Source organism: Diceros bicornis, chromosome 28 (assembly GCF_020826845.1).
Source record: "Diceros bicornis minor isolate mBicDic1 chromosome 28, mDicBic1.mat.cur, whole genome shotgun sequence".
Lineage (NCBI taxonomy): Eukaryota > Metazoa > Chordata > Mammalia > Perissodactyla > Rhinocerotidae > Diceros > Diceros bicornis.
In genome coordinates, this window is record NC_080767.1 from 6,932,804 (window position 1) to 6,953,185 (window position 20,382).

Below are 20,382 nucleotides of genomic sequence, written 5' to 3' on the forward strand. Positions count from 1 at the left end.
AGAGCCAGAGGGGCCTTGGACATCATAGGAAGTAAATTAAAATCCTGTCAACTCAATATCCCCTCTTTAAAACAAATATTTTGTAATACTTCCTTTGCTATCCTAAAATGAAATTTCGAGAAAATATAACCTATCTACATGCATAATTTAAAAAGTCAATCCAATGCCCCAATTGTAACATAAAGGGGAAAGAAAAATAAAATCATGATAAAATGACGTATTTTATTGTGTAAAAGCTCAGGCCTGACTACATCAGGAGACACGAGAAGGGAGTCAGTTGCTTGCACTTATGCGGAGAACCACCGTGAACTCAGCAGCTCACATGTGGACCGCTGTGGTTTTGGAATACAAATACTTCTGGTGGTGGTGCCATCAGCTAACTGATTTTCTGAACTTGTGAACATGTCTCGACAAAATTCCAACCAAAGCAAAACATACTCTTCCGTCAGTTTACATGATGGTTGTATTCCTGGAAAAGTCAGTGCAAATTAAAACACCAAGTTGTGTATATAAGTAAAGCAGAGTCAAGTTCATGGCTCAAATATTTATAAAGAGAGTTTTCACCAAACTGAATGTATGATGGGTCATTCCACCGATGTGTGGGATGCAGGGCAGTCCTTCACGGTGCTAGGCTGGGCAGGATAGCACCCCTGGCTCCACCCACTAAATGCCTAACTCCTCCCCCATAATGATAACTCACAGATTCCCAAATCTCCTCTGATCTGATCGCTCTTGTTGAGATCCACTGGAAAAAATGAGTTTCTCTCTGAGGTCTTTTCCTTTGGGAAGTTCTGTGACTCTGTTAAAGAGCAAAATCTGCGTGTATTGTGCACCTATTGTGTGTAAAGCCTGGCGCTGAGAGACAGAGAGGCATGGCCTGGTTTCTGTCAGCTCTGGAAGCTAATGGGCCCTACGCCGTGGGTCCCGAGCTCCCAGGGGCCTCAGTGGGTGAGCACAGCTCTAGCCACATGTTATCTCTGTCTGGAATACTCTCTCCCTCCCTCCTCATGCCCCCAACTCCACCTCCTCCCTCCGGGAAGCCTTCCCTGAACCCCGCCAGCACCAGGCAGGCTCTCTGTCTCCGGGCCCCGCTGCCCGCTGTCTGGGCTCTCTCGGGGGCCTTCCCACCTTGCTGCGTGGCTCCAGCTCCAGGCTTTGTCTTCCTGCCAGTGACGGGGCTCTGGGCTTTCCTGCAGGCCTCTCCTGAGGGCTGAGACTGGGTTCCCTTACGCAGCCACATTTGGGGTCAGAGCACCAGCAAAAGATGAATGAATGCTTGAGCCGAGGGCTGCAGCTCAGCCCGCTGCCCCTCTCTCTACACATCTTGTTCTTTTAATTAAGCAAATGGCTTTCCTTTTCTTGTCCCACACCTTGTCCTCACTGGCTGACAGGAGATGCTTGCTGTGCAGACAGCGCTGTCTCATTTGGGGTCCACTGGCCTGCTGCTCTGACCCAGCGCTGTAGGCCGGGCAGGATTGATTGGCCGCACTGCACACATGAGACGAGCCGTGTAAGGTCACACAACTGGCAAGTGGCAGAGCCAGAGCTGGCACTGGTGCACTTCTGTCTTTGTCATGGACAAAGATGGGGCCTCTCCCCTGGGGTCACACGCCCGTTCACTGGCTCCTGACTCCGTGTTGGGCACTGTGGCCCCAGTGGTGGGCAAGGCCTGGTGGCCCCCTTTGTTCCCATAGGGAGTTCTGAGTCTCCCAAGCCCCAGGCCAGGCGTGAAGGGAGCATCAGATGCCCCCCGGAGGGAGTGACCACTCTTTCCTAACACTCTTTTCACCAAGGAGCGGCTGTCTCCTTTGTACCTGTTTTTTTTTTTTTGCACTTTCCTTGAAATATCCACTTTTATCCATTCATTCCACAAGTATTTATCCATTCATTCCACAAGTGCCTGCTGTGTGCCAGGGGCACAGCAATGAACAAGACAGACAAAAATCTCTGCCCTGGGCCAGCTGGGTGGCATAGTGGTGAAGTTCGTGCACTTCACTTCTGCAGCTGGGGTTCACAGGTTCAGATCCCAGGCATGGACCCATGCACTGCTTATCAAGCCATGCTGTGGCAGCGTCCCACATAAAGTAGAGGAGGATGGGCACAGCTGTTAGCTCAGGGCCAATTTCCTCAGGAAAAAGGGGAGGATTGGCAACGGATGTTAACTCAGGGCCAATCTTCCTCACCCAAAAAGAAAAGAAAAAAAAAGTCTCTGCCTCATGAGTGACGTTCTAATGAGGGAAGAGAGAATAAATAAGGAAGATAAATAGCATATTAAGTGCTCCGGAGGGTAACGAAGCTGGGTGAGGAGACAGGGAATGAAGCAAGCGCAGGGTGGGGTCTATGCCGGTTTTTGGAGGGGGGTCATGATGATAAGATGACCTGAGCAGAGACTCCAAGAGAGGGAGGAGTAAGCCAAACAGATATCTGGGGAGGAATGTTCCAGAGAGAGAACAGCTCACGCAAAGGCTGAGGGTGTGCTTGGCCTGACTGAGGGGCAGCAAGGAGGCCGGTGCGGCCAGAGCAGAAGTGAGAGGAGAGTGGGGAGGGTGGTCTGGAAGGAGGGGTTGCAGGGCAGGTACCCAGATACAGTGGGGCCTTGTACGCCATGATCCATTGTGGATTTTGCTCAGAGTGAGACAGGGCGTCGGTGGACGGCTGCCCAGAACGTCTAACAGGGAAGTCCAGGGGCGTGTCCTGTCCCCAGCTCCAGTGAGTCACTAGCTCCACAGACTTTCCCTCCCATCATCTCCCAAACCTGCCCCTGCCCCTAGGTAGCTGTTCCCGCCATCAGTTCTCCTGGGCGAGGCCTCCATCTGGCCCGGCGCCTCCATGTCATCTCCCTCCAGGGTGGTCCCTACACTGTGGCCAGATCAGACCATGTGAGCCCCTCCACCCACAACCCTTCTGTGTCTGGAGCGAATTGTAAATGCTCAGTCTGATCAGAACAGGGCCCAACTGTTTGAAACACAGATTAGGGGCTCTGGGATGTGAGGATTGGGGATACTGGAAGGTAGACTGTCAGTTTGTGGGTAAGGGAGGCAGCATGCTGCAGTGGGAGTCCCAGAAGCCCTCCCCCCAACAAGCTCCTAATCTCAGCCTGTCTCTGGCCTCAGCAATGGCTCCCCCCAGAGGCGCCTGCTTTATTTATTGCTTCTCCCCGGCTCCCGCGGGCAAAGGAAAGTCCATTAGTGTGTTTGCAGACTCTGCCAGCTCTAAGCAGATGCAAGGCTTATTTGCAAACTGTCATTGCCCTGGCCTCCTCCAGAGACCCGCATGCTGGGCTCAGCCTTGTGGTTCCAAGAGCCACCTCCCCCAGGCAGACAGCCGGGCCGGGCCCCTACCCCATGATTTCCCAAAGCACAGCGTCTTGGACACACTTGGGAAAATTAAATGAAGTGCCACGAAGGAACCAGAACGGTGCCGTGTTGGGCCATGTCGACAGTGGAGAACGAAGTTTTCTCTGTGGATGGGAGCTCATTGGCTTGGCATCAATGAGGGAGGCGTTGAGAGAAAGTGCAGAGATTCCTAGGCTGAGGGCGTGGGATCCAGGTTCAAGTCCCAGTAGGGCTGCTGAGTGTCTTGGTGACTTTGGACAACTGTTTACTGCCCTCTGGGCCTCAGTTTCTAAGCCGTACAAGAAGCTGCAGGCGATCTTAGAATCCATCCAAAGCTCTAAAATTCTCTGAATTGAATTTTGAGGATGTTTCCTTCATCCAAGTAGTCAGGGACGGAATGATGTGTCCAAAGCAGCTCTGAAATTCTGAAACTGCCTGGAGGTCGGCCTCAGAGGGTAGGAGGCACTTGGAGCTGAGACTCCAGGCCTCTCAGTCTCACCTGGCCTGATAACTGCTGTGGGACCTTGGGCAAGCTGCTTCCCCTCTCTGAGCCCATGTTCTCATCTGTAAAATGGGAATGATGATCTCTTGCCCACCTCCTGAGTCTATTGTGAGAATCAGATAAGCTGATGAATGTGCAAGGTCGGCATCACTGTATACCTGAGGAGTGGCGATTGTTATCATTATTGTTGTTGTCATTGTTATTACCATTTCACATGTGCCTCACCCTGTCTAGGCATACATGCCCGCCAGTATAATACAGAATATGCCCCTACTGAGTATAGAGCCCAAACAAAACAATTTAGCTATGTAAAGGGAATGCTGGTCCTCCCATGCAGAATGCAGAGACCTTCTTGTAATTTGTGCTTGCTCAATTCCGTGCTGTTGTAAATCCACCATTGCTGTGTGAGTGTTTGGTGGAAAAACACACCACAGATATACACAAAAGCCTCTCAAGTTCCTTTCAGCTGGGACAGGAGATGACACACGTTGGCAGACAGAGGCTGATCTCTGTGTATCCAAGAGGAGTCGAGCCAGTCCGAGTATATCTAACAGGTCAAGATCTGAAATGAAGAAGCAATAAGCCAGTGAAATGGTACTATCACCGAAACATGATTGATCAATTGAATTCTATCAGAGACAGTGGACAGTGAGATTAACTCAGGCCTGATAGGTTCAATGAGTTAAAGCATGATGTTCATTTCAGCTTCATTTCACCAGTCTTTGCTTGTGAAATTGGTCAATCAATAGAGGTTGAAGATCATATATATATATATATATCGGGGCCCATCTTATGGGGAATATCATCTCAGTAGCTGGCTCCTGGCTGGCGCTGCTGCCCTGGGTAATGGAGACGGAACAGGGACTCCATCAGCCCCGTCAAAATGGCCTGATATCTCCTCCAAATGAAAAGTATTTTTGGATCTCTGATGATTTATCTTTTTTTCCTCCCTCTCACTTTGATCTATGACAAAACCCATACCCATCTTGGAGAAATATAGTGATTTCTCCTGAAAACATTTGTGCAATGATCAGGTAGATACACTTCAAAATATGAACCTTCTTTTTAGTTATATTGTCCTTGGAAAAAAATTAAGACAGTAATCTAAAAACTCAAATGGGGGTAATGCAAAGATATCAGAGTAAATATGATTTTTAGACCCTTTTGTTTATTTATTTCTGTGCAGTGGGGGATGGGGGACAGACCTCTGTGTGTGTGAAAGCCGAAAAAGAGACGCATGTACGAGGAGTCCTTCCAGGTGTAATTAAAATGAAGCCTTTAGCATTCTTTGATCTCATTTGAAAGCACAATTCACAGAAACAAATCACCCTTTTGCTCCTAGTAATATTTCCTGTGCTTTGGAATATTTTTGCTGTGGTGGTGAACATCCTTCCTAATTAGTGTGCGTATCTCTCTGTACGGTGGAGTAATTAGATACCACTGTACGAGGTAATGGGCTTGGACAGTATGGATTAGAGAGAACAGCCTTGTCCTGTGGCAGTGCGCAAGGTATTACTTCCTTTTCGCCTGTTCTTTGAGGTCATCTTGATTCATTTAAGCACAAAGAAGTCCCATCTCTTCATACTAATACCATGAGACCTTCGATAATGTATTTGCACTGTTTGTATATTGGTGTGTATATTAGGCTCTGGATAGTGGGTAATGGTGCTGAGCAGCTAGACAGAGAGGAAAAGGGCCTTGCACACTTTGCTCCCCTCCCTCTCCTCCAATTCCTGCGTTCGAATCCTACTGTATTATAGCCATTCCCCAGGCCCCATGCTTTCTCAGTGCCTCCAGGCCTTTGCATATGCTGTTCCCTCTGGTTGGAATGCACTTCCTCTTCCTTGCCCCTTTCTTTGGCTAACTCCTTCCTATTCATCTTTAAGACTTGGGCTTCATCTTTTCCAGGAGGCTTGTCTGGATGACCCCTACCCTAGTCTGGATTAAGTGGAGTGGTTTAGTATAGGGTTAGGAGCAGACTCTGGAGCCAGACTTCCTGAGTTGGGATCCCAGCTCCTCTATCTCTTAGCTGTGTGACCTTGGGCAAATTACTTAACCTCCCTGTGCCTCAGTTTCCTCATCTGCACAATGGAAGGGGGCAATAACAGCATTGGGTTGGTGTGAGGATTAACTAGATAAGGTGCTTTGAATTGTGCCTGGCCGGGAGTAAGCTCTGTTTAAGGTTGACTACTACCCTCTGGCTCCTGGGGCTGTCTCTGCTTCTCAGGCTCCCAGCACTTACCTTATTACCTATATTGGAATTATCTGCTTGTCTGTGTCCTCCACTGAGGGCAGAGTCTGGAAGGTAAACCCCTCTCTAGCTCAGGCGCCAAGCACAGGGTGGGACAACCTGTGGGAGTTTGTTGTATGTTGCTTGGGAATGAATGGATGCACACGGCTTGGAACAGGAATCAGGGGCCTTAGCTCACCTTGGACCTGCCTTCTGGCCCCGACAAATCCCTTTGCCATCCCTGAGTCTGGACTCATCGGTCCCTCGGGTCTGTCCCTCGCTGACAGCCTGTGACTCATTGTGTAACACACAGCACAATCAGATTCACTCTGGGCAAACCTGAACGTATTTGGCAATTTTACAATTTCGTGTCTTCTTTCTCTGAGAAGAAAGATTGAGTGAAACTAATGGCTGAATAATGGTCGTTCCAATGGAATTTTCTTCCATGCTACTTTGATTTTTCTCAGTCTGTGGCCCCGGTTTAGGATGGGATATATAGAATCACCCGGAACATCGACTTTGGTTCTGGGCTGCCATGGGACATTTCCTGCCCTGCCGCCCTGGTCCCCAGCGCAGGGCCTGGCTCACAGTGGATGCTCTGGAAGTGTTGCTGACTGCATCTTGTCTGTGCCTGGAATCCTACCCCTCATGGCTGCACCTTTCCCCTCCCCTCTTCTGAGGTCTAGCTCCATGGTCTCCCCTCCCAGGCCCCGTTCCTGCTGTTAGTCATCGCGGTGTCGCTCTGAGCATCCAGATACCACCGTGCAGAGAAGAGAAGCTCCATCAGTTGTCTTGGTGTGTGTCACCAGGAAGCTTAGAGCTCAGCTGAGTTGGTAGTTTATCATCCTCTTATTTAAAATGTTATGAACTGCCTCAAATCTTTCTTAGAAGCAGGTAGAACATAAGCCCTTAGTCATTCACTCTTTCCTCCTCCCGGATCACTGATGTGATAGAGGTCACTCCCCAAGGTTTTCCCTCGAATTCTCTGATGAGGCCAGAGACTGTCCCACTGCTGAGTTCCCCTGAACCATCCAGGCCTGCAACCTTTCAAGTCTTCTGAGGTCACTCATTCAGTCAACAAACATTGATTAGCATTTCCTGTGCTTGAGGTGAGTCAGATGTGGGCTCCATGCTCAGCGAGCTCATGCTCTTAGCGGGGAAGGGAAGAAATGATAATCCCAGAAACAGCTCCTGTTTATCGAGCACTTACTGTGTACCAGGTGCCATGCTGAGCATTTTACACGTATCCTCATTCAATTCTTGTGTCAACCCCAGGTATCCTTATTGTCCCATTTTATAGATGAGAATGTTGAAGATTAGAGAGGTTAAAGAAGTTTCTCAAATGTTGTAGGCTTGGAAGAGAGGAGTGAGGATTTGACCCTGGACCTGTCTGCGTTCAGAGCCCCCAGGCTTCCCCGGTGTGCCGTGCCACGTCCCGCACAGGGCTCCGCTTCACTCTAAGACATTAAGGGGTTTGCCAGTGACCTGCCGTATGTTTGCTGTGTGACCTTAACAAGTTACTTTCTATCTCTGCCACTGTCCTCAGCTGTAACATGGGGGTTCCAGGGGCACCTACCTCACAGGATGGGTGTGAGGAGTAGAATCCAGGCCATGGTGGCGGCCCGTGCGGCTTGCTGTGGAGACCCAGAAGAAAGGACAATTAATTCAGCCTTTGGACTTGGAGGCGGGCTGCAGAGAGGAGGTGGCTTTTAGGCTGAGCCTGGATGGGCAGGGGCGAAGGGCGAGCCAGCAGAGGGAACAGAATGAACGGTGGCATCGGGGAGCGACGGTGAAGGGGCACTTGAAGAATGAGGAGTGGCCTGTGGGGATGGCATTGTGGGGTGACTGGGGGGGACCCTGACTGGAGGGGCAAATCACTGTCTTGGAGAAGCCTTGGGAGGGTTTTCCTGGTGAAAATGATGACGATGACAGCAGCTAACATTGTTTGCACACTAACCTCGTGCCAGGCACAGCGCTGAGCACGTCACGGGGGTTATCTCCTGTAATCCTTACAAAAGCCCAGAGACTGTCCTCATACTGTTGTGCCCAGTTCACAGATGAGGGCATGGAGGGCGTCAGTCTCAGTACTCACTTGAGGAGTAAAGGGAAGCAGAGAGCACCGTCTGCAGATCAGAGAGCTGGGTACAGATCCCGGCTGCGTGACCTCGGTTACTCAACCTCCCCGAGCCTCAGTTTTCTCTTCTGTAAAATGGGAGAAGAGTACATACCTCACACAGGTGTTCTGAGGGTCAGTGAAATTTAAAGATGCAAAAATAGCCTGGCTCAGTGCTCCGTCCAGGGTGAGGGTGGGACTTGGGGAAGCCTGTGACCTCCTCATCTCGGTCAGCACTCCCTCATTCTTTGCTAGAACAGGTGATGCTCTCTCTGTTGTATGCAGGGCATTTTGCTAATGTAGCCCCCGCTTTTATAACCTATGGTCATGCCCAGTCCCTGCTTTGGAGAAATTCTGGAGCCACTGCTCCCCTCAGTAAGCTTCTGTTGCTTCTGAAACAATTCTTAAAGTTGCCGATGAGCATGGTCTGAGTTTGGTTCATCTCTGCTTTATAGATTGCTTTCAGAATTAGCCATTGCAGCTATCTGCGAAGACCAGCCAAAACTCCCTGGCTCACTTGACCCAGCTAGAAATGCCCCAGGTCACACCAGCTCAATCTTCCCAGCCACCCTGGCTCTAGACTCCTGCGGCAGGTGGCGTGCCAAGACCTGGCTCTGTCCCCCGTCTTCACTGGCGGAGGCAGGTCTGGCAGCCCGGTGGGTACCAGAGTTCTGGGGTAAGAAGCAGTGAACCGTCAGCTACCATGGAACCCTGCAGGCCAGATCGGGAGAGACCTCGGACCCTGGGGTGAGGGTGGGGGATGTTGTAGTGCATAAAAGCAGTAATGGTGGGATCCGGGGGTTTCTTGCATAATTTCAAAAAGATTAAGGGTAAATATATTCCAGTGAAGAAAAACGAGATTTCCTCCTGCCTCTGACTTCCTCCCAGAATACCCCAACAGCCCCCCCCTTGTCACATGTCCATTCCTAAACCAAGTATTGGTAAAGAGAATGGGATCCCCTATAGGCTTGGCCAATCCTTTAGGGGTGGAATGAATAGGGGGGTGTCCCCTATGAAGACTGTACAAACAACCAAAATGGGAACATATGTTACTGGTCATTTAATACTATTGAGTAGACAAAATCTAGGTGGATTTTGGAGGAGAAAATGGTTAGAAATCATGGAGTCAGCCTCCTTAGTTTATTGATGGGTCCCCTGAGGCCCAGAGAGGGGGAGGAACTTGCCTGGACTCACACAGCAAGTAGGGCAGAGCTGGGGCTAGAACCCAGGTCTGCTGGCTCCCAACCCTTTTCCCACTGGGCCCTGCCACTGCCCTGCCATGCTGAGGAGCAACTGTGAGGATGAAGGAGGCTCTGTAAAGGCCCAGACTTTGGCTGGGCTCTGTAGAGAAACGGGACCCGAGAAAGGCCGGAGGCTGACCCAGTGGCTCAGTCTCCTCTCCTGGGCCTCCAGCAAGGGTTGCATCCCAGAGGCCAGGATACCAGAAGGGATTATGGGGACTCCTCGTGGCTTTTTCCTCCCACTGAGCATCAGCAGACATAAAGTACGTGATGATTTTTAAAGAAATAAACCAGAACCTCCAAGAAAAATGCAAGCCCCCCGAATCTGCTGGGCTCTGAAGGAAATGCAATGGGTTTATGATCTTTTACGACACACAAGAGACAGCTTTCTCTTGACAGATGGGAATCTGAGGCTATTTTGCTTCCTCTGCCTTCGTGTGACCAGACCCGATTGTGTAAAGCTCTTGGCTTCAAAGCCAGGTTGTGAATAACATTGGTTTAACCTGAAATTTAAAGCCAGCATTTCTTTGCTCCCCGAGACGGGGCTTCCTGCCCCTTGCTCCCCTGAAGCTAGCTTCCAGAATGTTAATTCTACCAGCCATGGTTGACTGAGCCCAGCACTGGGTCTGTTACATATTATTTGATTTGGAGGAGAAAAAAAAGATTTAAAGATCCCATGCCCCCGTATACCTTTGTGCTTTGCCCGTGTCTGTCCATATATTTAAACATACCATTCGCACTGCGAGTTCAGAGCTTTCTCCCTGGAATAAAATGGGTCTGAGAGTTTCTGTAGCCTGTCTCCAAGACCACATTTCCCATGAAGCCAGACGGCATCAGATGAGAAAGGCTGCGGAAGATTTCCCCGGAGGCCTGGAGGTTCGGACCTGTCCCCGTACAGGCGATGGTTTGCTGGTATTTCTTTTTGCAGCTGTCCCTCAGCATATAGTCAGTTTCTTTGGCCTGTACTCACTGTGCGCCCACTGTGTGCGGCGCCCAGAGACAGGTCGGCCGCGTCCCTGCCCTCTGAGGGCCATGCGCCTTCTTAGAGTGCTTCACTTGGTTGACACTTGCACCTTTACTGGTCTGATTGGTTGGTTGTCAGTTGACGTTTACCTCTTCCTTTGGACATGACTCCATGAGGACAGGGCTGGGCCAGCTTCTGCCATCACGGTGTGCCTAGTGTTAGCACAGCACCTGCTCACTAAGGTTGATTGAGGGAAGGATGAATGAATGATGGATGAATGAATGAATGAATGTTGGATGGAGGGATTCTGACGTTTGCAGACCAGACCTGCAGAGTGAAGGTGGCTGTCACAGGTATTACTAATTCGTTCATTTATTCCACAAGTACTCCCTGTAGAGGAGACAGAGATGAATTAACTGCGGTTCTCCCCCCAAGGTGCCTAACAGTGCAGTGTGAGAGCGAAGGGTCCAGGAGGTTTGTCTCTTAAGATAAGAGAGAAAGTGGTCAGATGGAGAAGCGACTGGGACGTGAAGGAAGGCATCCTGGAGGAGGCGGCATGCGTGTTTGCAGGCTATGTCTGTCCTGGCAACAGTGCACATGTCAATGAGGAATGGTTCACCTTCCATATGGGCACAGCGGGTCACCTGTGGTGGACAGGCTAACTCCACGCGTCACCTTCAAATTCCCACAAACTCAAAATTCATGTTGCCAGCCCCGAATCCTTCCAAAAGATGAAGCTTGGGAGCAGGGTTTAGAACGCATGGCCTGATATCAAGGAACTAGCGATTTAGGCCCTGGGACTGAGAAATGTGGAGGACGATTGTCTCCCCAGCCCCCTCCCATGGCTCTCCACTGCTCCCCTAGCAAGGCTCAGATGCTCTCCGTGGCCTCCCGTGGCCCCCGTGGCCGCCTGGCCGCACCCATGCCTGCCTTCCCAGCATCCCCTGGGGTCTCTCCCCCTCACTTCCTCTGTTCCTTTCATCTTCTCCTCTCAGGGCCTGTGTCCAGCAGGCTCCCCTGCCAGGCATACCCTCTCCACCCCCACCTTCTGTGCCCTGCTGACCCTCTCCTCTCCTCTTAGTTCAAGCCTGACTCCTCCCCCTGAGGCCACACCCCGTGCCATTATACATGGTCACATGTATGTGTTTCTAGACACTTCTTCTACTTAGCGGTCATCACAGTTTGTACTCCTATGTTTGTTCGCGTGAGTACTTAACGAAAGTGGGCTGCCCTTTCTAGAGTGGAAAGAGGGGCTGTCTTGGTCATCACTGTATCTTCTGTTTTTGTTTTTTTAATATTACCTGGTACAGAGTGAACGCTTAATCAATATTTGTTAAATGGATGAATAAATGATTGTATGTTTAGGAGTGTCCAAAGCCTTCTTCAGGAAATGACAGACGTTAGGCATCTGTAGAGATTGACAGGGCAGACTTCCCCCCTCCCCAGTAGAGAAAGCAAGTGAGGTGCTGGCTGGGGCGAGAGCAGAGGGGATCACTGGTCAGGGTCAGTGCCTGGAGAGGCGGCTCTTCCCAGCTCTCAGTCCTGCACTCAGAGTGTCTGGGTCACCACGACGGCCTGGACACTCACAGGCTCAGCCCGTGGGGGCTATGGCTGGCTTGCAGAAAGCTGGAGTGGGACACAGCAAGTTTTCTTCCTAGAAGACTCATAGGTCCCCACGAGGCTGCCTGTGCTCAGAGTATGTGTGGTGGCCTCGGGGGGACAGGCCTTCAAGGACTGCTGGTGCGTGCACTTGAGTTGGCCATGTGCCCTGAGCTTTTACTCTGAGGTAGGCCCTACTCGGTGACCAGACAGTGACCTTGCTCGCGGGAGCCCTTAGCAGAGCCACCCTCTCTAAGCTTCCTCAGTGGAGGCGAAACTCTGCCCTTCCAGAGCTTTGAGCCATGGAGAGACCCCAGCCCATGAATCCCGTGGCAGAGGGATGGAGCCTGAGGACATCTGTGGGAGGGCAGCCTGGCTGGCAGGGAGAGGCCTCCTCAAGGGGCAGAGTTGGGGCTTGTCTCATGGGGTAGCCCGAGTGGGAGGGAAGAGGTGGGCACTGCCCCACTCGGGGCAAGGTGAGGCGAGGCCTTGGTGGGAGTCATCAGGAGCTGGCCGACAGGAAGGAGCCTTCATTAGGAGTTTGGGCCTGGCTGCAGGATGGGGCTGGGGAGTATAAGTGAAGTTGGTGGACAGAGAGAAGTCTCTTAAGAGTGGCTGTGGTTTCTGTGACAGGCGAGCACTGGGCACCCAGGCCCAGGTTACGCTTTGGTAGAAGTGACTGGGGCCAGGATGACTGGCCAGAGCAATAGCTGAGGAGGAACAAGCTGAACTGTCTTCCCTCGTGTGTGTGTGTGTGTGTGTGTGTGTGTGTGTCTGTGTGTTTGTGTACATAGCACCTTTGATAATAGGGTCATGTGGTGGCTGCCAACCAGTGGGAGAACACTGTAGGGCAAACACAGACTGGGCATCAAGGCTTAGTGCCTTTGTAGGAATGGTCCTCATGGGGATGGGCCATGATGGAAGAAGGGACTCTGAGGATGACGTCCCATGGACAGGAGCAGGGACCTGTCTTGTGGAAGGCCAGTGTCACAGGCTGCTGGAGGAGGGGCCCAAGGTCTAGGCTGGGGGACCTTGGTCAGAGAGACTACCTCCACGTTGGCCCACATGTTGGGGTATCTAGCCATTCAGGCTGTAGCCTCGCCTGCGGTTCCTCTTGGGTCAAAATTGATCTGGGATCCATCTTCTCAGGGGCTCATGAGCTGCCTCTGAAGGCCCTTCCTGTAGAGGATACTGGCGTGCTCTCAGCTGTCAGCCTCCACGGGGCCTCTGAACAGCCAGCACTTGTGTGAACACCCAAGGCTGGTGTCTCTCTTCAGATGTTGGACCCTGCGTGCACTTGCCCCCAGATAGGGCAGTTGGGGAAACACCAACTTTTGGCAGCATCTCAGTGACACGATATGCCACTGCTTCAAGCTCCTTGGCTTGGCCGCGTTCCTCACGCGGGTAGGATTTTGACATGATGGATGAAGTTGAGGCAGCAGTGGGGTGTCGGGGTGGGAGAGGATTGGGCCAGGCCGTGTGTAAGGGCACCTGTCAGCGAGAGATCTGATGCATGCTGGTCCCCCTGGGGCTTCCCAACGGCAAAGACAGAGGCCTCGCCTCTGGGCCTGGGTTTCAGGGGGTCTCTGGTCAGCCCTGCATGAGCAACTCGGTCCTAGAGGGCCCTTGGGAACGATGGCCCTTGAGGCCATCTCCTCACTGGAAACTTTTGCCTCCTTGCTTTCTCTCATTTTGAACGGTACAAGCCCAAGGCTCATAAAAGGTATTTCATCCCATTTGCTTTGTTTTGATAACTCATAATATTTTGTTTGAAATGTGAGCGTCATCACCAGAGACTGTTACAGTGTGAATAGCTAATAATACAGAACACAGAGAGAACTGAACCCTGTACTCTCTTGGTAATTAACATTTTTGAATAAGCAATACATTTAAAGTTCTGAAACAAACAAAACAGCAGAAGTGCTGTGAAGAGTCTCCCTCCCCTTTGTCTCCTCCCACTCGGCCTCCGCCTCCCTGGGTGGGGAACTGCTCTAAATGCTCCTCTTATTCCCTTCCAGAGTTCCTTTGGTGATGTCTGTGTGTGTGTGCGTGTGTGTGTGTGTGTGTGTGTGTGTGTATACAAAATGCATATAGAGTCTTATTTTCTTCCTTTTTTACACAAGAAGTTGTGTATGGTACATGCTGTGCTGTACCTTGTTTACTTATTTTTCATTTACCAATGTCTCTTGAAGATCTTTCCATACCAATTCACAGAGGAAGTCCTCTTCCCTTTTCCTTGGTGTGAGCAAACCATCCCTTATTAATCAGCCCTTGCAAATAAACTCCTGGGTTGTTTCCAGTCTTTGGTGCTAGAACTTGGTGCACATATCACTTCCCATGTGTGTAAGTGTAGCTGTGAGATAAGTTCCCAGAGGTGCAGTGGCTCTGTCAGAGGGACTGCGCATTTGTGGTCCTGCTGTGGTTTTGTCTGATTGTCCCTGTGGGTGTGAGCAGGAGACTCCCCGCAGAACTGTGAGAGCATCTGTCTCCCGCAGGCTTCCCAACACCGTGCTTTACTGACTGGTCATGGGACGTGGTGGCATGTGTCCCTGTGAAGGGCATCAGCTCTGGGACAGAACTGTGCCTCCACGGGGGTCTTCAGTTGAGGCAGGCAGTGGCATCTGGTGATTAAGCCTCCGAATCAACCTGAGCTCCAATCCTCAGGCGGATCATTGATCTCTCTAGGCCTCAATTTTCTCATTTGCAGAACGGAGAGATAATGTCATCTACATGGGGGGCACTGTGAGGACTAGCGAGATGGTGCGTGCACAAAGGGCCGCACCTGTAGCTGTGGGAGGCTGGCTCTGCACTAACCAGCAGGGCCATCTTGGCCAGGGCTCCCTGGTCTGAGCCCCTGGCTGTTTCCTCTCTTGTCAGGGAAGGATGGGCTCGGGGGTCTCTGAGGCCCTCTTCCCAGTCTAGGGTCTGACGTGTCATTCCTCAGCAGCTTGTGTAACCCACACTTGCCCTTCCTTTCTTGTGCTCATCAAAGGTCTTCAGGAGTCCCCGGTGCCCAACGGTCACTCCCTGCCGGGCCGAGACTTCCTCCGGAAGCAGATGCGGGGAGACCTGTTCACGCAGCAGCAGCTGGAGGTGCTGGACCGCGTGTTCGAGAGGCAGCACTACGCGGACATCTTCACCACCGCGGAGCCCATCAAGCCCGAGCAGGTACGCCCACGACCCACTGCCGCCACTCCTGCCCACACGCCGGCCCAGGTTGCCCTCCCGAGGGCGTCCAGTGTGGTGTGGGTGCGAGTGCCAGCCTCTCCTCAGAGCCGGGCTTCTTGTTGTTCTCGGCCAAACACGGCCGGTCACAGCGTCCCACGTGGTCAGGAGGACTTGTCTGGGGCTCCGGCGACGTCTTGCCCTGGTGCCTCTGTCTCTCTGGCCAGCTGGGGGGAGTGGGTGTGACTCGTCTGGCTGCTCTGCCGTTGCTAACTGCTGTCCTTTCCCAGGGCTCTTTGCACAGGGGGTGTAATGATCTTCTGGGTCACAGGAGGTGGTCTTGGGTCGTTATCCTGTCAGTCAGGATGAGGGTGGAAATGTGTAAGCACCCTATGGCCATAAACCACGTCATGATGGTCCTGGCGTGTCGCCACTGCCAGCCCTCTCCTCAGGTCGCCCTGTCAGGCTTTTAGACGCTGAATCCAAGAGTCTGGAAATGACGAAGTGACCCACTGGACAAGCTCCCAGCTGAGTCATTTGCAAGAGAGGGAGAGGGGCAGGAGGAGGACCCCTTGCTGAGCAGCCGCCTGCTCTGCCTGTGGCTGCAGAGATGGGACCAGAAAGTCTTTGCCCAGTCAGAGGCTCTTCAGGCCTGGATAAGGCCCTTGAAGTACCAGATTCAATTCAGGAGACTCTTTCCTGAGCCCCAGTCTGTGCCAGGCCCTGGGCTGGTCACCTGGCAGGCATGGGCGGCCCAGACATGGTTCCTGCCTCCGAGAGCTCCCAGCTGGTGGCGAGTCAGAGAGGCCTTTGAGCAATGACTTTCCCTAGCATGTTGCTAGCTGGTTCTGGGGGCAAGGACTGGCCTTGCTGAGCTTCCTCTACATCCTAGTTAGATGATGCTTCTAAAGTTTTCCCGAAGAACCGTTCAAAACCATGTAGGCTGCATGCACAAGCTCCCATGGATAGGAGAGGTGCCGGAGGGGACTTTGGGTGTGAGGAGTGAGCAAGGCCTTGGGGGTCACCATCCACCATCACCATCCTGTGACGGTCTCACTTTCTCTGAGCAGTTCCTGTGAGGGCTCTCACAGACCATCTAGCCACTTTGCTTTCAGATGGGGAAACTGAGGCCCAGAGAGGTAAAGAGACTTGCCTAAGGCCATGCAGCAAGTCATGTATTCACTTAACAAATATTGATGAGTGTCTGCTATGTGCAAGGCCCGGGGCCAGGCACTAGGGGTACATCAGTGAACAGCACAGGCTTGGCCCTGCCCTCAGGGAGCCTGCAGAGGTGTGGGAGAGTCACATAAATGAGAGTTATCCAAGGAGTTGTGGAGTAGAGATGTGCTGGGTGCTGAGGAGGAGCTGAGGGTCTCTGAAAGCGAGAAGCAGAGGCTGAGCCAGCCTCCTGGGGAAATGCATTTATGCTGAGCCCTGAAGGGGTTGGCAGAACTGGGAGCAGGGAGCTGGGGGTGGGAAAATGTGCCTGGCAGAGGAAACAGCAAGTGCAAAGTCCTTGAGGTAAGAGCGAGCATGGCGCGCGCGAGGAACGGAAAGAGACCTGGTGTGGCTGGACTTCAGGGAGCGGGCTGGTGGGAGGCTGGGAGGTGATGCTGGAGAGATGGGCCTGGTCCTGTAGACTGTGGGCAGGATTTTGGTCTTTCTCCTGCTGGAGGAGTGAGGTCTCTTCGGGGAGTAGTCTATGTGCTGATGCTGCAAGCTCTAGATCCTGGGCTTCAGGGAAAAGAGTCTGTTTCCATCACAAACAGCCTTTCCCACTGCTAAGACCCCTGCTGAGAGGGGCCCAAAGCCACATACCATCTGACTCCAGAGGAGAAAGAAAAGTGACTCAGTCAGGAAAACCTCCCTGGATGGGGCCTACCTTTCTCTCCAGAATCTGGGAGAAAATTTGTCTTCTAACTATTGACAAGATCATGTAATTTTAGAGCTAGCAGGGACTGCGGAGGCAGCCTTTCAACCCTCTCATTTTTAAGAGGCCCAGAGAGGGGACAGGTTTGTCTGAGGTCACTCAACAAATGAGTGGTGGAGAGGGAGAGCCCGGCCTCTGCACCCAGCCTTGCGTCCACCACACACAGCCTCCGGCATTTGTGTTAAGCCCGTAATTACTTAATGCAGACGTTCGATGTTGGAAACTGTGTTTCACGTACTTCTCTCGGAAATGCAGAATCTGAATCACAGTTCATTTAGCTTAGAGTGCCCCAGGAAGACTGGGCAGAGACTGGGCATCCTCACTGGGAGAAGCCATCCGTGTATTCACTCACTTGCTCACACACTCCTGTGCTCATTTATCCAACATATTTCTTGCACGCTGGCCGTGAGCCTAGCCCAGTGCCAGGCACGCAGGGGCGGGAGGGCTGAAGCGGGCGTCAGCTCTCTCAAAGTCTCAGGGCCGTGTGATGTGGATTCAGAACCTGCAGGATACGGGAGAAGGTTCTGTGGGCCCTGATGAGTGGAGGCGTTGCCTCGGCTGGGAGCATCGAGGAGGAGGTAACAGAGGAGGTGACATTGGGGACAGATTTGATAGGGCCATGCAGAGATGGGGCCTGACGGGGAGGAGACCTGAATTACAAACTCTGGAAGGGCTCCGTGCCTAGCAGTCTCGCTGTGCAGTGTCCTTCAGAGTGATGCGGACACAGCCGCCAGCCCGTCTCAGACTGTGCAGGCTCTGCGGTGGGGCCTGCGGGTGCACCTCGTGGCGGGATAATGACTGACTCAGGGCTTTCTGGTTAATGTGCTTCACCTCGCCGTAACGTGCTGTAATGAGGAGAGATGGAGGGTGAGGCTGGGGCTGCCGCACACACAGGCACTGGGCTATGAATGACAGACCCTCGCTCCTGATCCCCAGTCACTTTGGACAAATGGCTGTCCTAGTCGGGGGCTGTAGGCTGGGAAGGCATGTGCGTCAAGGGTATAGGTTCCTTGAGCCCCCTCGTGTTTGCTCTCCGCCTGGCCTCGTGAGCCCCGGAGCCCCATGGCGGTGGTGCCAGGAAGGGGCCTGGAGCAGATCTGCGTCTCCATCTGTGGTCCAGTGGCCTCGGTGGGGGCCGTGCTATCCGTGTCACTGAGTGGCCTGCTGGGGAAGAAAGAGCCTTTGCTGGCCTTGGAGTTGGGGGGTTTGACTTGAGTCCCGGCTCTGCTCTGTTGGGCAGGTCGCTTTTTCCCTGGACCTCAGCTTCTGTGTCTGTGGCAGTAGTAATTGTGATTTTGACAACACTGCCACTGATAGCACAGCAGCAGCCTACCAATAAGAACAGAGGGCTTCCTCGCCTATGCATGAAACTGGACCGTTTTCGGAGATCTTTCATCCCTTCTCTCATTGGGCTCTCGGTGTAAGTGTCTGCTAAGCAGATGGGCAAGATTTGTGAGCCCCATTTTACAGATTGGAGCATTCTTTTCCAGACTGTTCACCCCATTTTCAGGCCCAGGGGGCTTCTGGGACTTGTCAAGGCTGCAGAACTGGATTTGACGTCAGCATCTTCTGTCTCCATCTTGTGTGAGATGGTCACATGGGCCTCTGTGTCCAGGGAGGATTCTAGGAGCCCGTTTTCTGACTGGCTGTTTCTGGAACTGGGCTTCTGCAGCCAGAGTCCTCCTGTCGTTCTGGAACCGCAGAGTCTTGCCGTAGGCCTGGAGTGGTCAAGTCCTCCCACACTGCCCTGCCCACCGCCCACGGGGAGGATAGTCCTCTCCAGGGCCAGGCGTGGTCCTGCCAGTCCCCTCTGCGAACTCAGAGCCTGCCCCCACTTTGCCGATTTTCCCGCCAAGATCTGCCCTGGGGAGGTGGGCCCAGGCTTCTCGCTTTTGTACGGAAACTTAGTAAACCTTTGGCTCTGGGTGGAAGGGGTTAATGTATACACACTCCTGGGGCAATGAAACATTTCCTTTTCAAAATGGTTATTGAAAAAGCAATTCTGTTTTCCCTACATGTGGAGTGAGTAAAAATCACCTTGAAGGAGAAGAGAAAAAAAAAAGAAACAACTGCTGGTGGTGCGTGCGTGTGTGTTTCAACAGTGATTCTGTTTCAGTAAAACTCGCGCTGACGCCGCTGTGGGCGCGCTGCCGGCGGAGCGGGGCCTCCGCCACCCGGCACGGCCTGCCGTATTTACTCTCGGCAGACTATTAACCAACACCAGGCTATTAATCTGGCTTTTGAGCCTTCACTAAAGCCCATAAAAGCTCACAGTTGTCAAATGGAGTTCATTTTAATTTCCTTTCAATCACAGTAAATTATTCAGGTGATAAATCAGCTGGAGCAGCCTCCTGGCTGTAATAGAAACCCTAATTCCTGGCTAATTATCCAGCCCATTGCTGCCAACAGATCAATACGGGTGCAAAATGGAATGGGCCCAGGGCCCTCCCTCCCATTGGGCCAGAGACAGAAAGACAGCTGGGGAAGGGGGATGTGCTCCTGACCTCCCGGCAAGTTCAAAGGTCACAGGGGGTTAAACCAGGAGAAGGCCTGTCCCTTGTCTAACAGAGGGAGCCACCAGGAGGGCCTCCTGCTCTCAGAAGCTGCTCTGCCCTCTGAACAGTGCTATTTCTCCAGGCTGGTGGGCCTGGGCTGAGCATTGCCTACTCTGGGAAGGGGCCGGGGTATGTTTCGGGGCATGATTAAGCTTGGTCGTCAGGGGTGGCCTGAACACCTACCTGAGTCAGAAAAAGAGCTGGGACTGTAGGGGAAAAGATGAGATGCCAGATGTGCTTCCTTTCTTCAGGGAACTCATTCTCCTCTGTAGTGGGTCTGTGCCCACCAGGAGGAGGGGAGTCAGGGAGAGGAGCGGGTGAGGAGACAGGTGTACCAGGCTGAGAAAGGGGGAAGGCTTCCTGGAGGAGGTGTCATTCATGCTGTGCCTCGAGGGATGGGCAGAATCCAGATGTGTGGAGATTGTAGCGAGTTGGCAGGAGAGGGCGTTCTAGGCAGAAGGAACAGCATGGGGGAAGGCATGAAGGAATGCAAGGATGGCAGGGAACTGCAAGCTAGTCTGGGGGGTTGGAAGATAGGGTGAGTGAAAAGGAGTCAAGGACGATGGGGCTGGAGAAGCAGGAGGGGCCCCAAACCCCAGGGGCTGGAACGTGGAGCTTTGCTGTGGGGGCAGCGTGGCGAAGAGCCCTGAGTTTGGGGCCTGGACGACTTTGCTCACCTGGAAGCAACCTTCACTGGGGCCTCCTGCCTCTCGTCCTGTCCCTGCTGCTTCTGTTGGACCTCTCTTCC

The 20,382-nt window shown here is 52.5% G+C and overlaps 1 protein-coding gene across 1 annotated transcript in view; it reads left to right on the plus strand.

Moving 5' to 3' along the window:
- Nucleotides 1–20,382, plus strand: part of PAX5 (paired box 5) — a 196,443-nt gene that overhangs the window by 46,880 nt on the left and 129,181 nt on the right. The window contains exon 6 of the mRNA XM_058523580.1: nucleotides 14,977–15,152. Within this exon, the coding sequence (XP_058379563.1) occupies nucleotides 14,977–15,152 (176 nt within the window). The remainder of the gene's footprint in view (nucleotides 1–14,976; nucleotides 15,153–20,382) is intronic.